The sequence below is a fragment of the Mirounga angustirostris genome, unplaced genomic scaffold, assembly GCF_029215605.1.
Source record: "Mirounga angustirostris isolate CCGP_5_RB_7025 unplaced genomic scaffold, mMirAng1.0.hap1 SCAF_1, whole genome shotgun sequence".
Classification (NCBI taxonomy): Eukaryota; Metazoa; Chordata; class Mammalia; order Carnivora; family Phocidae; genus Mirounga; species Mirounga angustirostris.
The window spans coordinates 54,629,122-54,648,794 of record NW_026991709.1 but is presented as its reverse complement, the minus strand read 5'-3'; the positions used below and the strand labels follow the sequence as shown (position 1 = coordinate 54,648,794).

The 19,673-nt window shown below is 35.9% G+C and overlaps 1 protein-coding gene across 1 annotated transcript in view; it reads right to left on the bottom strand.

Moving 5' to 3' along the window:
• The window catches only part of LOC123834528 (T-cell receptor-associated transmembrane adapter 1), a 32,608-nt gene extending 14,436 nt beyond the window's left edge, over positions 1 to 18,172 (bottom strand). The window contains exons 1-2 of the mRNA XM_045863642.3: positions 18,000 to 18,172; positions 4,951 to 5,061 (exon numbers count right to left, since the gene is read on the bottom strand). Of these exons, the coding sequence (XP_045719598.1) occupies positions 4,951 to 5,061; positions 18,000 to 18,006 (118 nt within the window). The 5' untranslated portion in view covers positions 18,007 to 18,172. The remainder of the gene's footprint in view (positions 1 to 4,950; positions 5,062 to 17,999) is intronic.
• Between the last annotated feature and the right edge of the window lie 1,501 nt (positions 18,173 to 19,673).

Here is a 19,673-nt window from a genome sequence, read left to right as displayed (position 1 = left end):
TGATTTTCAATATTATACATTCTAAATCCAATCATATTGTCAGCCACAATTTAATTGTGCTGATTGGAATAGAGTCTCTTCATTAAATGGATTAGCTGAAAACAAGCTGATATAATTAAAATGCTACTTACAAGATTTATAAGTAAAGCTTGATTTGTCATGAAATGACCAAATCTCACTTTTGGCAAGAGGATTGTCACCGAGTGAGTGTTAAAAGATTAGAAAATAAACAAAGAATCTGAAAACAAAAATAACGACATTATTACAGAGAATAAGAAAAAATAGGCATGGGGTCAAATGTTTCTGCACACAGACTAATATTTTTAAAAGATAATGTGGATTTTCCAGTTGGAAGTGCTTGGAGTGTGAATGTTGGTGTCTGGAAGGTACACGAATGTGATGTGTAAAAGGATAGCTCTATGGAAAGAAAATGGTGTTGGATGTATTATCAGTAGAGAGAAGCAAAACAAGGTTTGGACCAAAAAGCTTTGTGGGGAAAAAGGAAGAAGAAGCAACTCTAAGAAGGATACAATATAATGATGTGATGCTTAAACGGAAGGAAAAGAAACTAAAACAATGTGAGGAAGAAAATAAGTATTGGGAAAAGACATTATACATCAAGTCCAATCATATTGAAGAAGCACCCTGAAAGTGTCCTTAAAACGTTCAAGGTCGCCAACTTCCACACTCCTCTTAGAATTTAAATGTATAATCTGAAGCTGGACAATCTGTACTCGTATGGTTTTAGTAAGTTCCTTCTTATAGTAAGAAGTGTGATAGCCTATGATTTCTTTAAATAGAGGAGTGGTAATCAAAAGTTTAGAGGTTGGGGCTGAGGAGAAAGGTCAGCAAGCTCAGGCTCCTGAAGAGAGTTGGCTCATTCATGAAGACTTCTAAGTTTTAAAAATAAATGGCATGATTTGGGAGCTACCTAATCATCTCAAAGATATTAATAAAACAAAAAGCAGTTTTTATGTTGCTATGAAGCAGTTACATTTGCCAGAGTCTGTGTGAGAAGAGCTGGGTGAGTTTTCACAATCCTCTCTGTGATTCAGATACAGACAACTTGTGGTCAGCTTCATGGTTGAGAGAGTGTAAGCAAACATTTGCTTTTATGTTTTCTCCTTTATAGTGTTTACTCTTCCATGTGCAATATATAACAATAAGAAACAACAGCACATGGCTCAATCTCCATAATAACATTTTTTGATACATTCTTAATGTGAAAATGTGAAAAATGTGCCATAATTTTCTAGTGAGTAGGAGATATACTGATAAGACTTTGATGTATGAGCAAACCATACACTTATTTATCCTTCTTCTCAAAACAGAGAAGAAAGGTTGGATAAAGAAATTTGGGGGATTTAAAGGAGGACAAAGCTAATACCTTCCTAGCAGAAAAAGAAATAAATATAATCCTCCTAAAGAACAGACAAAAAATCACCTAAAAATGTACGGTTTATTTTGGGGGGAAGGGAGAACTCCATTACAAAGCTTTTACCTAACACTGCTACGGAAAACATCAAGGAGAGGCTTATCAGGTCTATCTGATTGAATGTGGAGATAGTGCGTTGTTGCTAGGATGGAGATTTTCTTTTGTAAGCTATTTAATATCAGCACAACTTATTCACCGACTGTTCGCCATAGGTGGAGTCCTATCTTGCAAGTTTCTTAGCCACAAAGAATAGCACAAAGATGCAAAAATAAAAAGTTCCTTGAGGCCAGATATGGGAGCATTGTGTTCGCAGACCAAGTGGCAGAAAAGCTGGCTAATATAATTGAATCTCCTCTGGTTTGTCTGTCTAGGAGAAATTAAGCCGGGAGGAGCCTTTAGCAGGACTGGAAAGAAGTCAGCTTGCAGAGCTAATCCCAGAGCCACCTGTAGTCTCTGCGTGAGAAAGACGGACAGTGCTATATTTGGTCATTTGGACTAGCAAGGGTGGCAGTTATTACGGATGCTTGGGGAAAGATGTCGGGAGAAGCTGGGGCGGTTGGGAGAGGGTTGCAGAGAGAAAATAGGGAGATGGGATGAGAACGAAGGGCATTTTGGCATCAATGAGCACTGCTACAAGGCTAATCTGAGGTTTGCACGCTAATAAAGTGCAAGACCCAGGTTGTGTGCTCCACGTAAGGAGGGCATGTTACTGCTCAAATAAAATAGTTTGCAGTGCCTAATGGTTAGAACCTATCCTATGAAAAGCCTATGGAAAACTCTCTAAAATGCACCTGTATATGACTTAAATGGACACGCCAGTTACTGCTAAAGCTCAGGTTATTGCATAGACATGTTAAATGATATAGAGATGGGGCAGGGAGTGACATGGGAGCTGGAGAGGACCTAGAGAATACGGAGATGGTGGGAGCAGTGAGGAGCCAGAGGAACTCCCTGAAATACCCGACACTAAAATTAAATGGAATAGGATGTAGTCATAGCAAGCCCTTCACCTAATACTTGTGGAAGGAGAGAAGGAAGCACCAGGGCCACGGAGAGTGGTAATGTGGGCTGTGCCCTGTGCAAGACTGACCTCCTCAGTCCCCAGCACTGGGCTGAGGGATCCATAGAATTCACACAAGAACCCTTGGTCTGGATGATATTTTCCACATTTTGTAGACAGGGAAACTGAAACTATGAGAAGTTATGTTTCTTGTACAAAAGATCTCCCAGGTAAATATTAAAAGCAGTGTTTTAATTCATGACAGGTTGACTTCAAAAGCCATGGTGTTAAAAACAAATTGAGAGAACTGAAATTGATTTTCAAAAATACAACAATGAAGGTAATTTACTCTTTCCTGTTTTTTTTTTTTTTAAATGTTATTTCCCACCATACTGCTTTTAGACAAAGTAATTTGTGGCATGCCTGAGGCAGTTAGGGTTTGTACAATTGAAATGAAAAAAAAAAAAAATCTGTTGGTTTTTTTTTTTTTTAAAGAAAAACCTTTTCTCTTTCCTTTCCTCCCTTCCTCCTTCCTTTCTTCCTTTCTTTCTTGCTTAAAAAGTTAGTCTACTATATTTTAGGAGTGGTCAACTAACCATTATAAGAAAACAACTTCCAAAAGGAGTTCGTATGGTGGCAAATGGTATGACTACGGATAAATAAATTCCAATGTACAAACTACCAAAAATGAGAACTGAAAAGGCTCCTTGTTCCCTGGCCCCACACAGAGCCCCAGAGAACTGCCACTGGAATCAATAGAGAGAGAATAGTGCAATGCCCGGCATTGGTCTGGTCATATCTGGTCCTGGCTTCCATCTTAAATTCTTTCAACTTTATAGCCCTCAATTCACCTTTTTCTTTTTTCTTTTTTTTAAAGATTTTATTTATTTATTTGAGAGAGAGAGAGCGAGAGGGAGCACAAGCAGGAGGGAGGGGCTGAGGGTGAAGCAGACTCCCCGCTGAGCAGGGAGCCCGATGCAGGGCTTGATCCCAGGACCCTGGGACCATGACCTGAGCCGAAGGCAGACCCAGGTGCCTCTAAATTCATCTTTTTCTAATACACGTGACAATATTATCTGCATTCATAAAATATCTTAATGGAAAAATGAAAATATAGTCATTTTAAGCTATTATATAAAGAAAAGTGCTACTCTTCGTTTATTTTTTTCTGCGACAGAAGCCTTTTTCAAAGATGTTAGATGATGGGTCATTCATGCATCTGACTTATGAAATTTGTTTCAAAAAACATTTGATTTAAAAAAGAATTACTGATAATGTATGGTGATTAACATAACATAATAAAAAAATAAAAATAAATAAAAAAGAATTACTGAAATCATTGCTAATGGAAAAGCATTGTCTGCCTGGCATTTCAGGCTTAGAAATGATATAATAGAAATCCTAAGAGAATGTTGGGTTTCTGGCCGAGGACATTTGGTCAACAATGTAAAAGCAACATGTGCTAGTGGAAACCATTTTGGTCAGAGAATTAGACGGGGCCCTTGTCCTTTACTTTGCTATTGAGTAGACGTGCGACCTCAGCTATGCCACTTCCCTTTCTAGTGCCTCTCATCTTTTGTGAGAGGCGTGACAGTAACACCATCTTCATATTTTATATTTGTGTTATCCTAAGAGGATCAAGGGCTCTCCCCAGAATCTGACAATTGTTCTATATTAGCTTCATGCAGTTTTTCTTGGTCATGTGTCTAATGCAATTTTATTAACTTTGTTTTATTTCTTTTCATCTGTTAAAATGCATTGACATTTTCTCTTCTATTCATTATTACCACTGAAATGTCCTACTCCCAGAGATAGCTGGACTTTCATGTCCATCCATCCATCCATCCATCCATCCATCCATCCATCCATCCACCCAACACACTTGTGTTGAATGCCAGTAGTGTGAAAAGATTGTGCCAATTGCCGGGCATTGCACTATTTCAATCATGTCCATGAGGGTGAAAGCCACATGGTTAAAACTGCTGACCGGCTTGTTGAAAGGAAAAGCTAACCCCAGGAGTGTTAGATAATAAGCCTGTGGGTCAGCCTGTTGCTTTTCCATTTCTCTTCTGATCCAATCCAGCTAACTGTACTTTAGAGGCTCTGACTGATGCTGAGGGATTTGAGTAGGCTCAAGTGGAAGCTTGAGGAGTTAGGTCTCCACTCTTCCCATCGGGTATCACTGAGAACCTTTAGGGCTGCTGCAGAATAGGCTACAATATCATGAGCTGTTGAGTTGGAGGAGGAAAACTACATTCTACCAAGACAATTCCTTCCTACTCTATATCCTAAGGCAGAGATAAAGCCAAGATTGGGAGTCTGTTTATATTCTAGTATGATTGCATTTTTAAATTAAGAGAAACCTGAGGGTGGAAAAAAAATACCAAACAGGTTTCCTACAGATAAGAATACCCTATTGCATGACATTTCATAAAACTGTCTTCTTCTGTAGGTTTTCCAGTGACTTGTCTCCATTCAAGCTGGTACTATCTGGCTATTTCTCAAAATGTCTTACCTTGTCGCTGCTTTTCCACATAGTGGAAAATATTGAAGATCAGTGATACAACCAGAGCTAACCCCAAAAAGGCTACAATTATCCAGGCATAAAACTGGCATTCAGAGTTTCCTGGAAAAAAAAAAAAAACAGACATACCTGTAATATAATAGCTGCTTACCAATTTGTTTTGAATTGGGTATTCCCACAATTAAAACCATAGTATTTATTCATAATGAAAAACAAATCCTCTGCCAAGAAATTAATTACCATTGACAGACAAAGCCTCCTTACAGATTTCAAATGGGTATTGCTGGTAAGTCCCTGTATTCAGCATGGACAAACGGAAGCAATTTTCCCACGTTCTCCGTGTTGATGAAATGAAAGACATTTTTAGTGTAGCTGCTAAAATTTGACAACTAGTGACTTTGTCATAAAAACTTTGGTTCAAAGTCAAGAACATCCAAATTATACAGAATGATAATTTGCCATACTTTCCCCCTTTCTTTAATCTTCAGATATAGTCATATATACTTTCATTTATGGAAAACCACCTATCCCTTTCTATAAATCCCAGTAGTGTAGGATACTCTATGTTGTGATAAAACAGTAATTCTGGCATCATAATAACCTCGTTTTGCCAAGACTGGCCACAAGGTATTTTTCTCATACTGCTTAGAGACCCATGAGTGGATATTGGAGAGCCAATTATGCTTTCCTTAGCCTTGTGAAGCGATTCTTTTTTTCATTCCTGAGCCATAGGGGGTTTTGTGGGATATTGCCTATCAGTTGCCCATGATTATTTATGGCAATCTTTACATGTATATGAGTGATTTCTAAGATAATTACCCTGATTTTATGTATTTAAATATATTATATTATATGTATATTTATATATAATGCATATATAAAATCAATATATTTATATATAAATATATATACATATATGATTTATATATAAAATCAATATACTTATATTTATTTTATATTATATTTATATATAAATATATTGATTTTATATATAATACATATATGATATGCATGCATGTATACATATAGTTTATACCATATATCATAAATATACTTATAAACATTACATATTATAATATATATTTATATATAACATATATAAATTATATTTATATATAACATATGTAAATTATACTTATGTATTATATTATATATTAATATGTATATAATACAGTATAGAATATAATAATATTAATATTATAATAAAGACAAGCAGAAATGCCATGTGACAGTAGCTGCAGCAGAGCTGATATTCCTTCCCGGTCTCAGCTCCTCGTATGACTGCCCCGAAGCAGACACCAGGCTTGGCCCTTTCACAGAAATCTAAGTAGCATGATGCTGGGTACAATAAACAGAACAGGCAAATTCTCAATAGGAGGGAAATGAGTCTAACTTCCCTATCCTGTCTTTAAACCAGCAAATAAAGAATCCTTAGCCCAAAATGTCTTTTGTGCTGCTCTCTTTTACTTATTTTCTATATCTCAAATTTGATGTTTGAATTGTTCATTGTTTGTTTATTTGTTTGTTTTTGAGGACTTATTGACATCACAGTGTGGTTGTTGAATTGCCTTCAGTGGTCCTGTGTATTAGAGGAGGTCTGTTTTCCTTTCCTTCCTTCCTTCCTTCCTTCCTTCCTTCCTTCCTTCCTTCCTTCCTTCCTTCCTTCCTTCCTTTCTTCCTTCCTTTCCTGGCATTTATTTTCAAATGAACATAGGCATATAGATAATTAAATATATAAAATCTATATGCATTTGTGATATAGATGTACATCTACATATATTACATATTGCTTATTTATATATATTTTGCTTTTGTTTGAACTAGTCTGTGGCTCTTTAAACACCAACAAATCTATCTACTAATGTCTGCTACCTCCTCCTTAATTTCATACCATGTTGTTTAGATGTTATTTAGATGTTACCATGAACTCCACAGAGAATAAGACCTTTTCTGCCTTCTGCGCTGCAGTGCCAGACATGCACATGATTTATAAAGATTTTTAAAGAATTAGTTAATAAATGGGAAAAGTTAACTGATAATCATAGTGAAATGTGTGGTTTTATTGTCTTTAAGGGAATTTTTATGTTTCATAAAGTATAAGAAAATTGAGAAGACTTGAATAGTCTTTAATTCCCCAATAGACCTACCAATTAATTTGGTTAAAAACACTAAGGTTTAGAAGGGCCTTATTTATTCATCATGAACATAATCCCATAAATATTTATGAGAATCCTACAACATAGTAATCATTAACTACTTAAAATATACCAGAAATTCTAGGTATTGAATGGTACTGCCTATATTCCTAGAATTGTTTCTTTGATTTTTATTGTTTATGAAAAAAAAAAAAAACAGAAGTGCCTGCTGAGTATGCATTTTAAAAATCCTAGCAATATCAAAAATCCTAGCAAATCCTAGCAAATCCTAGAATAACATTTAAGATTCTCTATTAAAGCATAAATGAGGGGCGCCTGGGTGGCTCAGTTGGTTAAGCGACTGCCTTCGGCTCAGGTCATGATCCTGGAGTTCCGGGATCGAGTCCCGCATCGGGCTCCCTGCTCGGCAGGGAGTCTGCTTCTCCCTCTGACCCTCCTCCCTCTCATGCTCTCTGTCTCTCATTCTCTCTGTCTCAAATAAATAAATAAAATCTTTAAAAAAAAAAAAAAGCATAAATGGGTCACTAATATTATACTAATTAGCCTTTTTTAAAAAAAACTTACCAGTGTGTCTAGGGGATTTTTACCATGTTATTACGTTATTTTTAGTGGTGCATAGAATTACATAGTATTGTGGTATATGGGTATGTGGTAAATGTGTATATGTGGTAAATAGGTATAATTCATCTACCCATTTCTCTAAGATGGACATTCTGATTTTTTAAAATGTTTTCTCTTACAAACAATAATGCAATGAACTTCATTGGGCAGGCATTTTGTGCATATGTGGACTTATCTGTAGAAAGAGACTCCTGGGAATACAATTGCTGGATCAAAGGGAATTTTTAAGGGTTTCACTTGCCAGATGGGTCTCAGTTTCCCTCTCTGCTATCACAATACAAAGGTATTAATTTATGCTTTCCATTATCAAACTAATGGTTAAATCAATGACTTCTGTTATTAAAGACTTCTTTTCTCTTCTTGTATTTGTCACTTACAGAGCCACGGTCCAGATGCAGTTCTAGGTTCTTCCACATCTTAAGGCAATTTGAGGGCACATATTATATTATCTATCGAGATAGATCACAATTATCAATTCAGGATATTCAGTCTGTCAAGTAGACTCTAATCACTCAGCCTCTACAGTCACTGTATTTGGTGACAAATAAATGAACTTTAGTTGCCACACAGAGGTCAGACTTGTTGTATATATTATCCGTGTTCAATATTAAAAACAATCAGCAAACTCAGACAAGCAAAAACAGAAAGCTAAGAATCAACTGTAATCCTATGATCAAGAGACAATCACTGTGAACACCTTGGTTCATATACTTCCAGTTATTTTTCTCTGTGTAGAAATTGTTATGGACAAAGACATAAGATTCAATTATACTGACTATACTATTATCTACTTTTGCTCCAATAATTTGTAGTGTGTTTCTTTTCCTGTAAATAAAATATGCTTTCATTTCTTTTAGCTGCCCTATATTCCATTGAATGAATTTTCCATAATTTAAGCAATCCCTTATTGTTAGACATTTAAGTTGCTTGTGATTTTTAGTTATGTAAGCAATGTTGTGATGAATATCTGTAGCTAAAACTGTATATCCAACCTTAATTTTTTTTTCATGTAAAAATTCTCAATTTGCTAGATCAAAGGATACACACATCTTAAAGGATTTTGATATAACGATGGCTCAGGTTTTAAAACACAATATTAAGCAGACCCTTTTCAGGTCAGTCTGGCCTCTGTTCCTATTATTTCAATTGGCCCTGACTTTATGTTTATGGCTCTTTCGGTTCATCAACCACCATTCCTGGTAGCTACTATCTTTCCACACACTGTCTCATATAGTCCCCTCCTTTGTGGTTTTTGGAAAAAGTGGTTCCTTTGTCTTTTTTCTAGAGCTTGTGACATGGGTCCTTCAGGGGAAGGTGCTTGCTCCTATCTCTTCCTTAAGCATAGAGAACATCACACTTTTCTTTCCTTACCGTGAACAATTTCCACAAAATGTTAGTTTAAGTTTCCTATCTTTTAGGACTTATCTGCCATGCCTGCCCAATAATATGCCATGCTCCAATCATTCTGAAGCACTTAAGATTCTCAATAGATACCATACTTACTATTTAGTGTCCTTATGTCTCTGTATGTTTGCCCTTTTGCCTGAAATGCCTTCCCCCTTAGCCATTTGACAAATTCCTAGTCATCCTTCAAGACTACATTTTCTTTGAAGCATTCACTCTTTGCTGCCTGTCCCCCACCAAGTGATATCTTTTATATCTCTCTACATTTCAACAAATGTTGAGGTAATATTTATTGAGGCAATCATTTATGCATAACATCTCTCTCCACTTGACTATGAACTTCTTGAAGGACAAAAAGAAGGTCCTATTCATCTTGGTCCTCATTCCTCAATTTCCTCATTGTACCTATTTTTGTGGGGATTGAGATTCATAGAAGAGTGTTCCTCACTAATAAGATGCTCAATAAATATTAGCTAATATTATTCTTTTAAAAATATTTTTATTTGAGCATGGTTGACACACAATGTTACATTAGTTTCAGATGTACATTTCTATATGTTATGCTGTGGTCACCACAAGTATAGCTACCTTCTGTCCCCGTACACTATTACAATACAACTGACTGTATTTTCTATGCTGTACCTTTTATTCCCATGACTTATTCAATATATAACTGAAAATTATTATTATTATTCTTATTCTTATCTTACAACTAGTAAGACTCCTATTTTTATTTCTGCAACCTATTTAGCACAAAGAAGTTTTTCACTAAATATGTGTCAAGTGACTAAATAGAAGACAAGTGGAGTAAAGATGGGTAATGTAATGACTAGGGCCAACAGAAAAGTTCTGATCAAGTCCGAGGTCTAAACACACCCACAATCTTGGAAAGACAAGTTGAAGATTCTATTACATTTGTCTCTAGTACTCTTGAGAAAGGACCTAACTTCCAGCAGCTAGGGAAGAGATCCTTGTGAGAAGGAGAGTAGCACATTAGGCCACTGTAGTCTTGATGTAAGTGCTCATTGACAACTTCCTAATTCTCTCTGTCCTGAGTCTGTATTTACCCAACAACCTACAGGTTATTTTATTTTTTTCCTCAGGAAACTTGATACAAGGAAGTTGGTACTAACAGCCAGTCATCTGATTAAATTTATGGGGTGTCCACCACTATAAATATAAAATTTTATTTTCTTGTTTAAAAATCAGTCTTTGGGGAGTGTGGTTAGGGTCAGTGAAATCTCTGGGAAGAGGAATTTAGAAAATACCACTAGCTGAGGTAAGCTGTATGAGCCAGATGCAACCCTAGGAAATCTACACCTGAGTAAAACTGGGATGTTAATGACAGAAGAGTCAGGGTGAGGAGAAATAATCTCCTCACAGAATGCACAATAACTTTCAAAGGGATGAAGTGGGATGTGCTGTCACTCTCTTCAACTTTTACCTTAAAGACCAATTTCTTTATTTTTACTTATTAAATACACCCACTCCTACTATGAGAAGAGAAAAATAAGGGTTTTCCTATAGGCTGATAACATGGTTATCATAAATTGAGTGGCCTTATGAACTAGTTGTTCTGTGTGGTTATTGTTAGAGAAAGAATGAACAAAGTGTAACTACTTAAAATTCAAATTATTGTTTTAGGCAAATATCCCCCATTATTTTTTTCAGCCTAGTAATTATATATATCATAATATAGTATAATATAGTATACCTTACCTAAGAACACATATCACAGCTAATTTTTTATAGAGTTGGCCAGAAAGTTGCTTTGTTTTCAATGAAGCATTTGATAGATGTATAAATGATTTACCTTTGGCCAAATTGGGTGGCTTGTAATCTTACATTAGAAGTAGTTGAATCTAATTTTTCCAAAGAAGACATCCAGATGGCTAACAGACACATGAAAAGATTTTCAACATCACTCATCATCAGAAAATACAAATCAAAACCAGAATGAGATACCACCTCACACCTGTCAGAATAGCTAAAATGAACAACGCAGGAAACAAGAGATGCTGGCAAGGCTGTGGAAAAAAGGAAAACATTGTACACTCTTGGTGGGAATGCAAATTGGTTTAGTCACTCTGGAAAATAGTATGGAGGTTCCTCAAAAAGTTAAAAATAGAGCTACCCTATGATCCAGCAATTGTACTACTAGGTATTTACCAAGAGGATACAAAAATACTAATTCGAAGGGTATATGTACTCCAATGTTTACAGCAGCATAATCAACAATAGCCAAATTATGGAAAGAGCCCAAATGTCCATCAACTGATGAATGGATAAAAAAGAGGTGATACACATGCACATACACACACTGGAATATTTCTCAGCCATCAAAAAGAATGAAATCTTGCCATTTGCAACGACATGATTAGAGCTAGATGGTATAATGCTAAGTGAACTAAGTCAGTCAGAGAAAGACAAATACCATATGATTTCACCCATATGTGGAATTTAAGAACATAGGGGGATTAAAGAGAGAGTCAAGCTATAGCGAATAAACTGAGGGTTGCTGGCGGGGAGGTGGGCAGGGGATGGGCTAAATGGGTGATGGGCATTAAGGAGGGAACTTGTGCTGAGCACTGGGTGTTGCATGTAAGTGAGGAATCACTAAATTCTACTCCTGAAACTAACATTACACTATACGTTAACTAACTGGAATTTAAATAAAAACTTGGAAAAAGAAAAAGAAAAAAGAACACTTACTTTAGAAAATTTGTCATTGGAAAAAAAAAGTAATAGTTAGGTCTAGAATTATTGCATCAAACCCTATGACATATACCCTGGGACCTTGATCGTTCACTCATGCACATGCTGAAAGGATGCAAAACTGATTTGGGAAGGAAATTTTCACCCTGCTATAGGTTCTCCCTGGATCTACCTCTGAATGGATGTAGAATGGGCTTTGATGGCTTTCTATTCTGAGACATATCCCAGTTATGTTCCTAAAATTGTTTAAGAGAATATCAAAGCTGTTTCCATTTCAGCTGACAACCTGCCTTAAAAAGACAACAGAATACTAAACTTCAGGTTACAGTCAGGAAATAAAAATTAAAACACTTTGTCGTTCTTTTTGTTTTCCATTTTGTACACTTTCTACCTATGTTATCTTGTTTTAAAAGAACCAGATGGATGAAACTTGCTATTTGAATTCATTAATTAAAAGGAGTCTATGGACTAGAACACAGTGTTTAATATATCACTTGGCATCTCTGGTAGAAGAAGCTGGGAATCTTCTCAAGAACAGGCATATTTTCACTCTTATGGTTCATGAGGCCATCTGTCTGCATTTATATATCATTTGATACACAATCTACCTTAAGCAAATCTCTGGGATTATATAATACTCATTTTTGTGACCTAATCATATCCCTTGCTCCTTATTTTCCTTTGTCTTGATCTATTTGGCTATCCTTTATACTGACTATATGCTTCTTTTTTTTTTTAAAGATTTTATTTATTTATTTGACAGAGAGAGACACAGTGAGACAGGGAACACAAGCAGGGGGAGTGGGAGAAGGAGAAGTAGGCTTCCCGCGGAGCAGGGAGCCCGATGTGGGGCTCGATCCCAGGACCCTGGGATCATGATCTGAGCCAAAGGCAGACGCTTAACGACTGAGCCACCCAGGCGCCCCCTGACTATATGCTTCTATGTACTTCAAATACCTCTCTTTCTGGGGGAAGGGTAAGAAAGCAAATAAATAAATAAAAAAGAATAATAAATCTCTAGAACTTATCCTAGAGAGAATTAATGATTTACTTCATACTTAGTGTTTTTTTTTTCCTTCCTAGTTCTCATAGCATCTAGTATTTAGTATATATTCAATACATAGTTGTGCTTTGGGTAAATAAAATAGAGCACTGTATAAAAAGGCATACTTCAAGGCAAAACCCCTCATCTTATTTTTATAATTACACCAATTCTAGCTATAAAATATCCTATCATTTGCACAAAATTATATTTCAATTAGAAGTTTCCTTTTATCCTTTTTAATTAAAAGGAACATTGAAAAAGTTGTATCAGTCCATTAATTGGGGCAAGAAGATAATTTGCTCTCAACTACAAAGAAACAACCAAATCAATGTCATGAGCCTACATTTTACATAAAGGCCTTAAGGAAAGTCCTAGTAATTTTCATGAAATATGTTAGCAACAGTAAGGCAAGAACTTAGACCACACTGTACATTCTCCTAGGACTCGGTTTTGTCATTTACTGAAACAATAAATTTGTTTCACATAATCAACTGGAGGCCTTTGGAAACACAGGCCAAATTCTAAAGTGTGGGGTTGGTTTAGCATGGTCTCTGGTTTCCTCTGATTTCGAGAGTCTCCAAGTCCTATCTAACCTTCTTCTGTTTTCCAAGATTTTTTCCTTGTGTAATGTGATATGAGTTTTAAACAGGAAGATTTTCTTTTAGAAACTTTGTATTTCATGACATTCTTGATAGCTTCCATAATTTTTTAAAGATTTTATTTTTAATAATCTCTACACCCAATGTGGGGTTCAAAGTCACGACCCTGAGATCAAGAGTCGCGTGCTACACTGACTGAGCCACCCAGGCGCCCCAGCATTCATAATTTTTTGATTGCCAACAATAAATGCCCCAATTTTGAAAAACAAAAAAACTTACACAGACGAGAAAAACAAAAAACGTACACATTTAGCTATTGAGTAGCTAAATGTTCGAGATTTTCAACTTGAATGACAGATCTATGTGAGTGTTCACAGGCACACACACATACTTTCACACCTCTCTTCACCCAGTTATTTCCCATATGCAGTATGAATATCTCCAGACCCATGTGGGTATCTATTCAGCATACATAATGCTTCTTATACTATTAGATGCACAAAGTGCTCAAAAGCTCTTGCTCAACAAATGAAATCTTTAGTATCATTATTTCATAATTGTAATTGCTTTCATTTAAAAAGCTTTTATCAAGTTAAAAAGAACTCCCACACAATTTGAATTTAGCTCTTCACACTGTTAAAAAGCCAAAGGCCTCAAGAAGTTATTAATGAAGCAATGACAGCTAGGAAAACCATGATTAAAGTTTCTATCTAGCTTTCTACTGCCAGGGGCTAATTGTGGTAGCTTTAATTATGAGACCTCTGACTCCTTTAATGCCAAAAGTATTTGGCAGGCACTGTATCTGGAATTCACATTTGCATGTGCTCTGGAGGGAAACCCAGCTAAGCAAATGTATCATTTTTCTGCTGGTAGGTTTGATTCATACAGAAGACTTCACTTAACTAACAATAGAAAAGCAATACATATAATGCCTTAATTGTGTTTCCTTCAGGGAGTCTGTAACTGAGACAATTGTATGAGTTTATAGTATATAGGATATGGATTTTCATGGTGGTTTCTCTTCCTTGGCTTGCAAATTCTGTCAGGGCAGTGACCATCTCCTTGTTGCACTCCATGAATATGTATATCTACTTTAGGCACCCCAGAAAGTTCAAAGAAAAAGTTCTGCTATAACAATCCCCATGGATCTCATGCATAAAAAGTTTTTCTTACTGTGATGACAGTTTGGTGTGGAACTGGGCATATTCTTGATGACTCTTTGTAGCGCGTGGTCAGTATCCACACAGCCCCCCATCCCACCACTATCCATCCCCATCAGCCCATCAATAAAAGGCATTAGAGTCATTGATAGAAGCACTGGAAGGGATTCTCAAATCTACTCCCAGGCTTTCGAGTAAATAAGATACTGATTTTAATGCAAAATTTGATATCTGTCAAACTTAAGTATGAACAGAGGGTTATTTGAGAAATGGATGGTGTATGTTGGGGAAGGACGGAGATGGGGAGAGGGACAATAGCAACACGGGGCATTGGAATGTCTGCTTCAAAGTGCAGAGGAAGATGAGTGTAGGCACTTCCTAGTTGTGTGTCTTTTTGCATCCCACTGAACCTCACTAAGTCAGTTGTAAAGCTGGAGTTCAGATCCCCATCTGTGTGACATAGTACATCATAGTTGCTCTTAACCAACATTTAACTGAATTTGTTAAAGGGAATATACATGTGGAGGGAGGTGGGGGGAGATTTTAAGACAGCATTTTATAATTCCCCCAGTACTGGACTGCTTGTCACTTTTATAATTAAACTTTAATTGGGATTGGTCAATTTGAGAAATCCTTTTGGGATTGGAGTGCTGCCCAAATCCCTGCCATTGATGAGTCTTTCTTTATCTGTATTTACTACTCCATTTTATATATGTACTTATTGTTTTCCATTGGAGAAGCACCTTGGCGAGATCCTCTGAAGATGTCATGGGTGTGTTCCCGGGAAATCTTCATCCAACAAAATTTTAACTACTATGTTTCTTTATTGTTTTAAGAAGGCCTGTTAATTTTTGTCTCTCCTCTTTCTAGTTCTGTAATACTGAGAGAATTAAATGAAATTCAAAATGCCTGGAAATGTGACCAATAATGATGTTGACAATCTTTCCCAGATTGACTTTCCTTAAAATCACTGCACGCATTACCTAAATTAAATGATGAAACACATTGTCTTTGACCCATCTTTAATTTAAAGAACACGTAAGTTTAAAAGATGATTCATAAATTAGTCCTACCTCATCTCTAAAGGAAAGACTCATTGTTCTCGGAAAGGCGATTGAGGCTCAAGGGAGGAGAAAACCAAGTAAAGACAATGAACATCCGTTTTTTGAAAAACAGCAATGTGTAACTAAGTTACAGATCACTCAGTAAACTAAATGAATGGTAGCCCACAGGAGTTGTTCTCACCAGTTCATTCTGCTAATATTGATTGTATGTGCATGTAGAAACATGGTAGGAATTATGATATTGGCCCATTTATTGATGCAGTGAGCGCAAGGCATTTAGGCAGGAGAAACGCAAGGAGATTTGGTTTCTTATGTTCCTTTACGTAACTAGGAATAATTTCAATTTTTCACACTAATTTTCTTTTTAACTTCACTTTATCTAAATGTAAAAAATACTATTGTCTGACTCTTCTCTCACATTGTTTTTTTCCCCTCCTTTTAAGATCTATGAGTCTTTAACAGCAAATACTTGATATTTTTATCTCTTCTGTGACATTGTGGAAGGTCTCAACTGTCAATGGAGGGACTCCTGTATTACCTCTAAAGGGAACATCTAAACTACAAAATGATATGGAAGAAATTTTATCATATCCCTCGTAAAATTAGAATTAATGAATCCTGGAAATAGTTGAATGTCATATTCACTGCCTTTGGCCTTCCCACCCTTCCTGAATTCCCCAACGTCATCAGCTGATGGCAACTGTTCATAATACTGCCTTGTCTATTTTTTGCAGGGCACTAGCGAAACTGGAACAGTTGTTTTTGTTCTTTGCTAATCTATGAACCTGGAAAAAATAAAGATAGGTGTGCAAATCATATGTCAGGCTTACGCTCCCGTGTGATTAATCTAATCAATTGATTTTAAAATTCAGCAAACAAAATACTGGGAAGCAAACTCACAGAAATCATATATAATATCTTTACCCTATTAATGGCTCATACAAATTGATATTAAAAGTACTATAAGTGCAATAATTAAGCAAAAGACATATTCAGGCACACTGTATGATGATAAACAGTTTAAAAACACATGTAAAAATGTTCAGCTTCATTATAATCAAAGTATGCATTATCAACAATGGGTTAGCATACTGTACTTTTATTAGTAAAGATTTTTTTAGGTGATACTGGCCTGTTCAGGAGAAACACGCTAGGATGAGAGTGGATTGGCATCACTCTTGGAAAAGCAACTTGATAATAATGAGACTTACAGTGTTCATTACCTCTTACTCAGTAATGCCAATTCTAGAAATTTTTCCTAAGAAAATAACCCTTAATATAGGAAAATTATAGAGATGTTCATCTTTCTGTCATTTGAAATGTAATATAACTGGATACAACATAAATGTCCAACAATAAAGAAATAGCTAAGGAAACTATAATTAACCCAATGGATGTCATTGTCTACATTCATCTAAAATGATTAGGCAGAAATTAGCATAAAAAGGGAAATACTTGTTTTCTAATGTTAGCAAAAAATCTGGATATATGATTTTATGTTCATTATTTTTTCAGGTATGAAAAACAAACCATGTAGAATACATTGAAATAGAAGTAGGAAGGAAATACAACACAATATCTTGTGGGTTTTTTTTAGATGATGGGAACTATGTAATTTTTTTCTTTTTTATATATATTTCAGTCCTCCTGCTTTGTAGAATATGTGTCTTTTACAACAAAAAGATGTTTATTGAAGACATAAAAAGTACATAAGACATTAAAAAGGTATGAACCATCTACGTGGAACAGACACTCGGCTAATTGATGGGGATTCAAGCCTTGTGATCCATGCCACGGAGATCAAATTTTCACTGGCCTTTGCAGAATGTCATCTCTCTGATATCGACAATTGGATTAATTTCTGGGAAGATAAGACATTTCCTAAACTCAAAGGAATTAGAATGTAGTTACTACTAACCTGCTTTGTAACTATATAACTAGACTAAAGAGGAATATGCAGGATCAACAAAAGTTTCTTTAAAAATAACAGATACTGTAAATGGCATAATTATCAGCAAACAGTGAATAGCTACAACTAGCTTTATCTTATGAAACTTCCCTTATTTTTCTTTTAAGAGAAAATAATCAACTTATATTCATTAAAATATTTCCATGTATGTTCTAAATTATACTAAAGGTTATCTCACATTTAAAAAATAATGTGTAAACTAATTTATTTCCCAAATTTTAAGTGTTTTTTTGGTTGGAGATGTGGAAATTATTTAGTGAATTTTTAGGCATAGGAATAGAAAAAAAGAATTAAAAATGCCACTTACCTGACATGCTTCCCTTGTCAGAGAAATCTTTCTGTAGCCATGAGGCAAATGTGTGGATTAAAAATGCCCCCAGAAACTTGTTTTTTTAAGTTGTTCTGGTATTTTAGAAGCAGTGTGCTAGTAAAACGTGTCTTTAACTGTACCTCAGTTTTCTCTCTTCTGTGTCTTAAAATCTTTTGTGTGTACTTTGTTCAGTTACAAACAGGAAATGTGGTGATGGAGGCTTCTAGAGGTTTGATCTGAAACCAGTACGCTCTTAAGTTTTTGTGTTATGTGAGAAGAAAAATCCCACAAGCCTCTGTATTCTGGTATTTGGATTTTTATCAATACCTTATTCTAAGTTAAAAATGACAACAAAAGCAAAGTATGAATTAGTCCGGGAGGGATCTCCCACCCCTCTGGAGAGAATCCAGGGGTCGCCTCACAAGTGAGTTCACATGGAAACAAACTAAAATATATCAAACTGGGGAGGAAACAGTGAGAAGCCCCCAGGTCTGCTCAGCTGTTGGTTGTGTTTTCTTTGAGGCACAATGAAGGAAAGGAGACTGATGCGTTTTGAACATTGCTATGTTATCAGGTGCCTTCTTTACCTGGTCCCACTGGGAGACTGGGTGCCTGCCTTCTTTCCCGGCCACTCTCACTCCAGCCAATAGGAGTCCATCTGCCCAATCTAGGGCCACTTGGCAATGAGCTCCAGCTCACAATGCACACCCCACTGTCTCAGGAATCAGAGGCTCCTAAATGTGAGTGTGCCTAAGTATGTTCTGTGGCACTGGTTTAACATGCATATTCCTGAGTCTTACTGAATCTGAACATTTGGAGCAGAGTCCAGGAATCTGCCTTTTTCACAAGTGCCCCCTGGTTATTTTAAAATATATGTGTTCTCAATAACGCTCTGAAAAACTCATGTATATGTCAATGGTAAAGTTTATTTTTAGCATTAGTCGGATAAAGATGATCTGGGCGGTATCTGTGTATATGGTTTGTATGTGTTTGTGTGTACGTACATCTGCTACATATTGTGTGTCTGTGGGTATTTGATTATGGATTCTACCAGTTTTCTTTAGTTATAGAAAAATGACAAACCTGAATCCAGTTTACTGCAAAAGAGGATGCACATAAACTTTAAGAATTTAAACTCTAAGGAAAACTTAAAAATGAGACTTTTGATGCACAGGCTCAGAATAAAAATATTAAAGGGATAGCAGGATATCTTACTCTTGCTGATTTCTCTAAGATTCTTGGGGCAGGGAGAGTACTGATCTTATCCATCATGAAAACCCCAGCATCTACAATAATGTCTGGCACGCTGTAGGTCTCAATAAATATTCTCACAATGATTGAATAAATAAAAGAATGTTAATCTTCTGCTTTCTCCTTGCTCCGTTATATAAAACAACTTCTTAGTACTCAAAATACAGTGCTTCTTTATTCTTTGAATGAAGTTGACTAAACAGTAACCGATTTTTCCACTTCAATCGCTTTCCTCCCAAATATTTCTTGTGAATCATTGAATCAGAATCTGTAAAATGGAAAGAGACCATGGCTTCCCTAATCCTCTAAAAAAGCATTTTCAAAATACATTTCATAAAACACCAGGCCTTAAAGGAAAATTTGGGGATAAATGCTCCTTCAACAGATACACTTGGAAAAACTATTATTTTCACCTTCGTG